The sequence below is a fragment of the Babylonia areolata genome, chromosome 15 (assembly GCF_041734735.1).
Source record: "Babylonia areolata isolate BAREFJ2019XMU chromosome 15, ASM4173473v1, whole genome shotgun sequence".
Taxonomy (NCBI): domain Eukaryota; kingdom Metazoa; phylum Mollusca; class Gastropoda; order Neogastropoda; family Buccinidae; genus Babylonia; species Babylonia areolata.
In genome coordinates this window covers 28,252,788-28,262,969 of record NC_134890.1, presented here as the reverse complement: position 1 = coordinate 28,262,969, position 10,182 = coordinate 28,252,788, and the positions used below count along the sequence as shown (strand labels likewise).

The 10,182-nt window shown below is 40.6% G+C and overlaps 1 protein-coding gene across 1 annotated transcript in view; it reads left to right on the top strand.

Moving 5' to 3' along the window:
* LOC143290248 (sodium/potassium-transporting ATPase subunit alpha-3-like) overlaps positions 1-10,182 on the top strand; it is a 51,632-nt gene that overhangs the window by 22,817 nt on the left and 18,633 nt on the right. Inside the window, exon 14 of the mRNA XM_076599587.1 lies at positions 2,375-2,511. Within this exon, the coding sequence (XP_076455702.1) occupies positions 2,375-2,511 (137 nt within the window). The remainder of the gene's footprint in view (positions 1-2,374; positions 2,512-10,182) is intronic.

Below are 10,182 nucleotides of genomic sequence, written 5' to 3'. Positions count from 1 at the left end.
CTCTTCTGAAGTTGAGTGTCATCATCATAGGAATGATGACTAACATTGTGGTGGTTGATGATTTCAGCGAGAGGAGCAGTGAACAGTGTGAAGAGAACAGGGCCTAAAACAGATCCCTGTGGGACTCCGTGTTTGATTTTAACAGGTTCAGACTGGAAATTATCGACGATGACAGACTGGAATCGATCAGTGAGATAAGATTTGAACCAGTTGAGAACAATGCCGTTGATACCAAATGTAAAATGAAGACGGGGAAGAAGGATTGAATCGTCTATCGTGTCAAAGGCGGCTGACAAGTCGAGAAGAGTGAGAAGGGAAATTTTTCCTGAGTCGGACGCTAGCAGTAGATTGTTCAGGATGTGAAGGAGAGTGGTTTCGGTGCTGTGGTCAGCACGATATGCAGACTGAAAAGGGTGAAGGAGTCTGTTGAAACAAATGTAGTTGTTGAGCTGCTCCAGGACAGATTTTTCAAGGAGTTTGGACAGGAAAGGAAGGTTAGAAACTGGTCGATAATTTTTCAAAATATTTGCATCAAGGTTGGGTTTCTTCAGAAGAGGCCGGACGATTGCAGTTTTGAAGGTGGATAGAAACGTTCCAGTAAGAAGGGATGAGTTGACAATATTGGTGATTGTGGGGAGAAGCTGTGAGCCGAAAGCCGTGGCCAAGTCCCGCAGTGCTTGCCTCAAGGTGAGGTGACGATGACGACGGTGATGATGATGACGACTACGATGATGATGTTTGTGCGATGGCCGTGATGTCTCCGCTCCCCGCCTGGGGTGGATGATGCTGTGGCTTCGTGCGAGAGTGCTGGGACCAACGCAAGGTCATGATAATAGTGCTGGTGGCGATAACGATGATTATGACGATTACGATAATAATGGCGACCACGATGATAACGATGCTGATGCCGATGGCAATAATGATGGTGGTGATCATGATAACCATGACGGCGATAATGATGACCGTGAGAGTGCTGGCATTGACTAAGGTGAGATGATGATGATGATGGTGAATGTGGTGATGATGATGATGGTGACAATACAATACAGTACATCTTTATTTATCTGATTGGTAATTACATGTGCATTCAAAGGCTCGTCACTCACACCAGTTAGTCTCTCAGCCCAAAGTGGAGTCTAACATACATATGGCCACACCAAAAATTTAACTTAAAAGTGAAAAGATTGAATCAAATTATGAAAGTGATAAAAACTTAACAGCTTACTATATAACACAGTAAGAGAAAGTGTAACTTGTATTTTAAAGAAAAACTCAGAAGCGCTATTTCCGAATAAGAGACACCATGATAAGATTATCATTTTGTGATGGTGATGAAGAAGATGACGACGACAATGATGTTGATTATGGTGTTGTTGATAACGGTGGTGTTGATGATGGTGGTGCTGATGGTGATGATGATGTCGTTGTTGCTGGTGTTGATAGTGTTGATGGTGGTTATGATGATGTTGACAATGTCGTTGCCGTTGTTGATAATGGTGGTGTTGATGATGGTGGTGCTGGTGATGATGATGTTGATAGTGCTGATGATGCCATTGTTGTTGTTGATGTTGATAGTGATGATGATGTCGTTGTAGTTGATGATGTTCATAGTGTTGATGACGTCAACGACGACGATGATGATGATTATGTATCACCCCGGCTTCGGATAGCTGACGCAATGACGATAATTATGACAGCGATTACAACGTCAATGATGATGTTTTAATGGTGATAATGATTGGTGACGATGATGAGTATAATTATTAAAGATGAAGATGACAGTCAAATAAAGATGTCATTGTAACATATGCGTCTTGGAATGATTGTACTCATTGAATCTAGTTTAGTTATAAGAAAAATAACAATTGTGAGATGACTACTATAACCATATGATCACGACTAGTTTAAATTTGCTATGATTTCATTTATCGTTGTTGTTGTTGTTGTTGTTGTTTTTTGTTGTTGTTTTTTGCTTTGTTTCGTTTTGTGGGGGTGAGTAGCTGGTTTGTTCGTTCAAGGTTATTGCCGAAACAAAGCAAAATAACACATGACACCAAATTGACGATGCTGCCGATGATGGTGGTAATGATATTGATTATAGCATCCCCGGAGATGCATGATGGTGGTGATGCTATTGATTATAGCATCCCCGGAGATGCATGATGGTGGTGATATTGATTATAGTATCCCCCGGAGATGCATGATGGTGTGATGATAATGATGATTATAGTATTCCCCGGAGATGAACCAGTCACTTGCCCAGGCCATTGCATCATCATCATCATCATCATCATCATCAGTAGCAACATTAGTACTGTTTTGTTGCCGCTGTTTTTGATGTTGTAAACGCCTTGCGTGTGATGTGTGCGTTCAGGTGATCATGGTAACGGGAGACCATCCCATTACAGCCAAGGCCATCGCCAGAGGGGTGGGCATTATCTCCCCTGTAGATTTCACGATTGAGGAGCTGGCCGAACAACGACACGTTCCCAAGGAATCGATCGACCCCAGGTTAGACTGCGTGCATGTCTCTTCTTGCCTGGCTTTTTTTTCTGTACCTCTCTTCCATACTGAGACCGTTGAGCTAATGTGACCTGTTGTTTATTTTTGTTTGTTGTTTGTTTTGTTTTCCTCCTTTTTTTTCTGTATCGATGTGTCTATCCAAGTGTGAGCGAGTCACTCCCTGTGTTTTATTTGTGGAAAATGTGGAACCCAGGTTAGTTCTTAGTTGGTCTTTTTTCCATGTGTATTATCTGCTTGTTCGTCTCTCTGCTTTTCGGTGAGTCGGTTGGTCTGTCTGTCTGTCTGTCTTGCCAACTTTTGATCTTCTGTTTGTCTGCATTGCATTGATCCATCGTACATATCTGATGTCTCCCTGTTTCCAGTAAAGAATCAATGGAATGAATTTGCTGAACATTCGAGTCGGCGACACGACTTACAAATGATTTTGTCCGCCATCATGTCTCAAAACCGGTTTTTGTAGGAATGGTTCAGTATGCGATAGCTACCGTTGTTATTGATGTTTCTGATTAGCAAAGTCGTGGAAAAGATGGGGAATATGTTAAAACTTCGATGTAATTGACTGATTAAACGAGAACTACTTGGAATACGGGTGTAATAGCCGAATGGTTAAAGCGCTGGACTTTCAATCTGGGGGTCCCGGGTTCGAATCTCGGTGCACCTGGTGGGTAAAAGGTAGAGATTTTTCCGATCTCTCAGCTCAGCATATGTGCAGACCTACTTGTGCCTAAGTAGGCACGTCAAAGATCCTGCGTGTGTATGCGCACGAAGAAGATTAAATACGCACGTTAAAGATCCTGTAATCCATGCCAGCGTTCGGTGTGTTATGGAAACAAGAATATACCCAGCATGCACACCCCCGAAAACGGAGTATGGCTGCCTACATGGCGGGGTAAATAAATAAAAACGGTCATACACGTAAAATGTTACATGTCTGTGTGAATGCGTGTGCGTCTGAAATCTGATTGAATGACACAGGAAACGAATGATGAGCGCCCAGTGGCAGCCATCAGTCGGCTCTACCCTGGTAGGCAGCCTGTGGGGCAAATGACCCCATGTATGTAAAGAGCTTAGAGCTTGGTCTCTGACCGAGGATAGGCGCTATGTAAGTATCCACATCAATCAATCAATCAATTTGAAGTTTGATCGGAGATCTACCCTGTGAGAGGGGGCACCGAAAGAATCAGAAACGAACGAATGACAAGAAATTGTTTCGATCTTAGTCAAATGCCGATGCGATGTGGCTTGGACTTGTCCACCTGTGCCGTCATATTCCAACACAACTTTTCCAGTCTACAAAACTTTGTTTTGACGGTGAGCAAATAAAACAATAGATGAAGTGAAGCAGTTTGCACATCGCCTCACAGCACCAATTTGATATTCGTTGTATAAGATCTGGGTTTTTTGTTTGTTTGTGTGTGTGTGTGTGTGTGTGTGTGTGTGTGTGTGTGGAGTGTCGACCAAGCGTCTTGAATTTTCATCACATTTGTTTGTCCAAACCGGAAAGAAATGATGAAGACGAAGGAAGCTAGAAATTTCGACAAATTTGTATTATGATCCCAATACAACGAAATGCCGACCCATGTCGGCTGATCTAGTTTTAAAAAAAATTCCTTTTCCAGCACATTATAATTCGTTCCCTCTCCGCATCTCCTTCCACCAGTCCTAGGTTTTCGGTTTCGGTTTTTTGTTTTCATCTGTAGAAATCGCAAGTGCGATATGTAGGCTTTCCATGATTTCCATGTCGCTGTCAGTTTCAGTGATTACTGCTGCTGACGGTCTACAATTTTTTCCACCATTTCCATCGGTTCCACGGGCCGCTGCCTGTTTCAGTTGTCTAAGAGCTGTGAAAACGCTGTCAACATCTATTGCACTGATGTCTAGTTCTGAGTGGCTGTGTTTTTTTGTTGTTATTTCCTGGCAGTACTTCTGTAACTCTTCTAGATCATTATCTATTGATCTATCATTCTGGATAATTTTGATTTGCCACAGTAGACAAATGAAAGTTCGTGTATCAGCAGAAATATCTTTAGTTGTATTTGAAACAGAATTATTATTTTTATTTGTTAGTAAATAAACAGCTTTTCAAGTAGATTTGCTGTCTTTCTTTTTATTGATTAGGGTTAAGAAAATATTTCTTTTTCTCAGTTCGTATAAGAATTGTCATTTTGTTTCTTCGTGTTTAAAAATCTTCTCTGGAGCCTTTAAAATTAAAAAAAAATTCTATCTCTGCTTTTCGTTCATCACTAAAAACTCATCTTTAAGCACTCTCAGCTTCCTTGTTCTCCAACACCACCTATGGTCAGCTCAGTTTGGATGTGTGAAGAGTGGGAAAGGGAGAGTGTGTGTGTGTGTGTGTGGAGGGGGGGGAGAAAGAGTGGTCATGAATGATTTATATAATTTGTAATATATTTCTTTCATGTTCAGCGCCCTGAGCTCTTTGAGAGAAAGGGCGCTATATGAATGTACAATATTATCATTATTTTTACAAATAAATCACTTTGATGCATTTCATTTTGTATTTGTCTTTGTCAGCCAAGGACGGTTTATCTTATGACTGACTTTTTTTTAATTTGGACAAGGGCATGTTTATTATAGATCCTCTAAAAATGCGCTAAGACTAGGATAACTAAATAACGTAATTCATACAAATGACACAAGCAAGCAAGGTAGAAGTGATACAAACAAAACGAGAAAACAAAATACGAGTTGAATCAGAGTGAAGACTGGGGAGTGGATAATGATGACCGAAATGAGAACGCAAGGTATTATCTTTATATATATATATATATATATATATATATATATATATATATATATATATATATATATATATATATATAAGAAAATAAGCTCCAGAATTACCGCCTAATGATAAGCAAATATATATATATATATATTAAGAAAATAAGCTCCAGAATTACCGCCTAATGATAAGCAATTATATATATATCTATATCTATATCTATATATATATATATATATATATAAGAAAATAAGCTCCAGAATTACCGCCTAATGATAAGCAAAAATGACAATAATGACAATCAAAAACAGTAATGCCTAAGATGCACGACTAAGATTCTGAAACAAGAAACGTAATGGGTTGTGTCTGAATATAAAAAAGCAAAAATACTTTCAGAGAATTGTTGTTCAACAAACGAAGTTTCTTCGTGATATGTAAGACTGCATTCTTTGCTGTGATCGATAAATCTTTCAACGCGGCTACAAAAGTCAAACATGTGGTTGAACAAGATTCCGACACATTCATACACATTAACAACAGGCGTTATACTACCACCATAAACCCATATTTCCTTCGCTGCCAGATAACCTACGTTCGTAAAGACAATAATGTTACTCTTATCCAAATTGACCTGTTATTGTAAGTGAATAGCGGAGTTAAAAAAAAAAAAAAAGAGTTGCGTCTTTGGACCAACAACTGTCTGATCAGCGAGCAGCCAAATGAATAATTCCGCAAAATCAATTGTGAATCAAGCATTTTGTTTTCCCATATCTATCAAACACTGCTAGTTCCTTTATAAACAACTAAAACAAGACAGGATTGCAAACCTCTCCCATTTTGACCCTTCCTGTACAACTTCTAGGATTTGTCAGCGTGACACCAAATCTGATTCATTCTTGATTTTCTTATTTTAGTTTTAACATTTGTCATTTGTCTTATATCTATCTGTCTATCTATAAACACACACACACACACACACACACACACACACACATATATATATATATATATATATATGTATATATCAGAATTGGCCATAACAAATTTCGATTAACTGAATCAAATTTTTTTTTTCTAAATTGATAAGGGGATAAAGGCCACATCAAGTTTACAATGATAATTGTTTTTTGGATGCGAGCCATTAGAGTAAACATATGGTCAACTGTTGAGAAAATCGTTACTGCCAACTTGTAACGGTAGTCCGAAAATCGCGTTTGTAAACCATTTAGACTTAAAAGTCATCCTGAAAAACAACATCCAAAAACTGTTTTTGCCTGCTTGTAACAAGTCGTACAACCATTCTGTGCTGATCCTTACTATCTTCTAGTTGTAATTCTGAAAGCTTTCTGTGCAAACCTCCACTTTCTGCTTTTTGGCAGTGCCCCAGATCTGCTCTGCATAAACCAACCTTTCGCAGAATTTGTGGAAAACAGGTGTTTTTCAGGGTTAATCCTGTTCCTTGTTGTGTGCATGCATGTATACTCACTACTCAGTTGTGTATGAGAATGTTTTGCTTATGCTCACAGACGATGTCACTAAAGCTAACTTTCATTCAAACGTGTTTATATTGTCAATATCGATGACGTACGTGACTTATTTTATGAAAGCTCTCACCCCAACAGTAGCAAGTTTCAGAATGATGCACCGTATATCTCTGGATATGAAATCTATCATGAGGATGATATTGGTCTTGGTAGAGCATTCATATTGTACAGAATTGAAAAGGTCTGTCCTCAGGATGAGGGGAGAAATGTCGGACCAGTGTGGTCTTGCTGCTAACATCACATGACTTCTACAGTCTTCATTATTTCAATACGCATATCCTTTTTCAACTGTCATCCACATTGAGTGAAAAACGGATTGTGCGCGTCCTTGTGGACATCCTGGATTTCTTAAAGGACACCCTGCGTGTTGTGAAAATGAAACACGGTGCCCTCCAAAAGAGAAACAGTTGAAGGGAAACAACAAGCCAGGTCATGACTAATGTGATGGTGCTTCATCCTGTAAAGTGGATGATTGCTACCCTTGGCAGGAACTCATCAACACTGCTACTCCATTTCTTCCCTCCTTCTGAGCAGAACCACAAAGCTCATGAAACAACCGATTTCATTTTCTGCAGCTAAAGAGAGGATGTCTTTGTATTTGACAGGGATGACAGAGGCGAAGCAGATGCAATGAACTACGAATGCACCATGACTAATTTGAACGAAGTGGATAGTGGGATAAACGGCTTCGCATGTCGTACCGACGATTCTGTCAACAAAGTACTGGAGCGTCAAGAAATGGAAATGGTTAGAAAACCTGAGGTGACACCGTGGGAAGAAGGTTTACACACTCACAGACAGACTTGTGATCCTGATGTGTCTGCTGGGTCAACAGTCAAGACATCTTCAATTGGTGCCAGGGGTGTACAACAGGGACACATCGGAAAGACAGCTATCTGTTCAGAGGATGTCGTCGTCTTTGTACCTGATTCCACAGACACCCTGTCAGAGAGACATTCTTCAGCAAAGAAGGATGACTTCAACAAGATTTCCATGACCAAAAACAATAGAAACTTTGAGGAAAATATGTCCGAACGATTTGTTTCTGCTTCAAAACAAAAAGCTCAGACAGCGAGTCATCAAGATCCGACACAAGTTACGAATACTACAGAAACCTTTCTGGCCACACATTGTTCAGCACAGAACGGTGCAACAGAATCAAGGACCAGTATCACTACTGCTGCTGCTACTTCTAGTACAATTTCAGGGATCAGTATTCAGGAACAATTTGCCGCTGCTTTGAGACAAAAAGCTATGGCAGTGAGTCCTCAGAAAACAGTAGAAAACTTTCCAGCTAAAGATTCTTCAGCAAAGAAAGATATTTCCCACATTCCTCCAACAACAGATGATATAGATTCTGGGAAAAGTATGCAAGAAAAATTTGCCTCTGCTTTGAGACAAAAAGCTATGACAGTGATTCCTCAGAAAATGGTAGAAAATTTTCCAGCTAAAGATTCTTCAGCAAAGAAAGATATTTTCCACATTACTTCAACACCAGATGATATAGATTCTGGGAAAAGTATGCAAGAAAAATTTGCCTCTGCTTTGAGACAAAAAGCTATGACAGTGAGTCCTCAGAAAATGGTAGAAAATTTTCCAGCTAAAGATTCTTCAGCAAAGAAAGGTATTTCCCACATTACTTCAACAACAGATGATATAGATTCTGGGAAAAGTATGCAAGAAAAATTTGCCTCTGCTTTGAGACAAAAAGCTATGGCAGTGAGTCCTCAGAAAACAGTAGAAATTTTTCCAGCTAAAGATTCTTCAGCAAAGAAAGATATTTCCCACATTCCTCCAACAACGAAAGATATAGGTTTCGGGAAAAGTATGCAAGAACAATTTGCCGCTAATTTGAGACAAAAAGCTCTGGCAAAGAGTGACCAGAACTTAACACAGGTCATACTGACTGCAGGAACTTCCTCAGCCTCAAAGTCTTCAGCAGGGAAGGATAACCCTGATACTGCTCCAAGAACTGAGGAAACATCTGCTTCCAAGCTGCAGGCCGAAGGAGAACGATCCCAGTCAATGCAGGCCTCAGAAGAGAAGCCATATTACCTCAGTGCATCTCCACTTGAAGAGTACCAATGCATCCCACCTGTACAAAGAACATCAAAAACAGCAACAATCCTCCGTTCAATTCAGCAGAAACTGTCTGCAACCTTTTTGACAGAAACTGAATACCTGACACGGACAGAGTCATCCTTTCTTCGGTTATCAGAACTGCCATTATCTGTGCCAGGAAGTCCTGAAAAACAAACCACTGTGGCAGAAAGTTCAGCTTTAACAAAGGAAGCGACCTCTCCCAGACCGATGACAGCAGCCACCTCAAGATATCCTGACAGTCTGTCGATTACCAGCAGTGGGATGTCAGCATGTTCAACGCATGTAACAAACTTTCCTTTCCTTTCAGTTGCTCTGAACAAAGCCAGGCGACTGTTCAGTCAGTCGAGGAAGGGCTGGAGCTACAAGGCTAGGAAGACAACTGTCAGTGTCTCCAAACCTGACATAGCAGATGACACATGGAGACACACTCCCACATATCCACACGCCACGGCGAAGAACAAGGCGTCAGAGGACACAGCACCTCACCTCACCACAGCAAGTTTTTCAAACAGTTCAAGTACATGTGTACATGTGCCATGTGTCCAGATGACTGTTCCGAAAGAGGTTGGTGAAAGCGGAGAGCAACATCCGGAGGAAAGTGATTTGGGACAGAAGGAATGCCTACATGGCACAGATCAGTCCCGGGACATGGAGTCGAAAAATCTGCCGGTCAGTTTCCCATCCAGCCTCAGAGGCAAATCCAAGAACCACTTGAATGTATCCAAGAACAGAAAACAAGTGACCATTTGCAACAAAGTGCACATCATGGGGTAAGCTTATACAGCACAGTTCTTACTCTGTTCTCTGTCTCTGACAAAACACCACAACTTGGGGAGGGTGATTTCAGCTTGACAAGGTCACATTCCTCAGTACTCGTTTTTCTGTCCACCCTCTGTCGGAAAACATTCACATTTCCTTGGCTGAGGGGAATTTTTTTTTTAATAAATAAATCTGATGGTGTGGATGTAATGAAATACCGGTTTTTTTTCCCCGTTTCTGTTGCTGTCGATCTGTCCTACAAACATATCCCTTTGTGTTTTTTTGGGGGGTTTTCGTGTGTGATCTTCTACCTCAGTGTGTCCGTCCAGTGTGTGCAGAGTGTCAGGGAGGAGTGGTACCTCTGAGGGAGGGGAGAGGGGGGCATAAGTTCCTCTTTGAAGTAGATCATCCGTAACTGGTACTCTCCTGACTGCTGTCAACTCTGGTTCTGCATAGCTGTTTGCATGCAACAGTGGCCTTGGCTATAAAAAACAAACAAACAAAAACAAA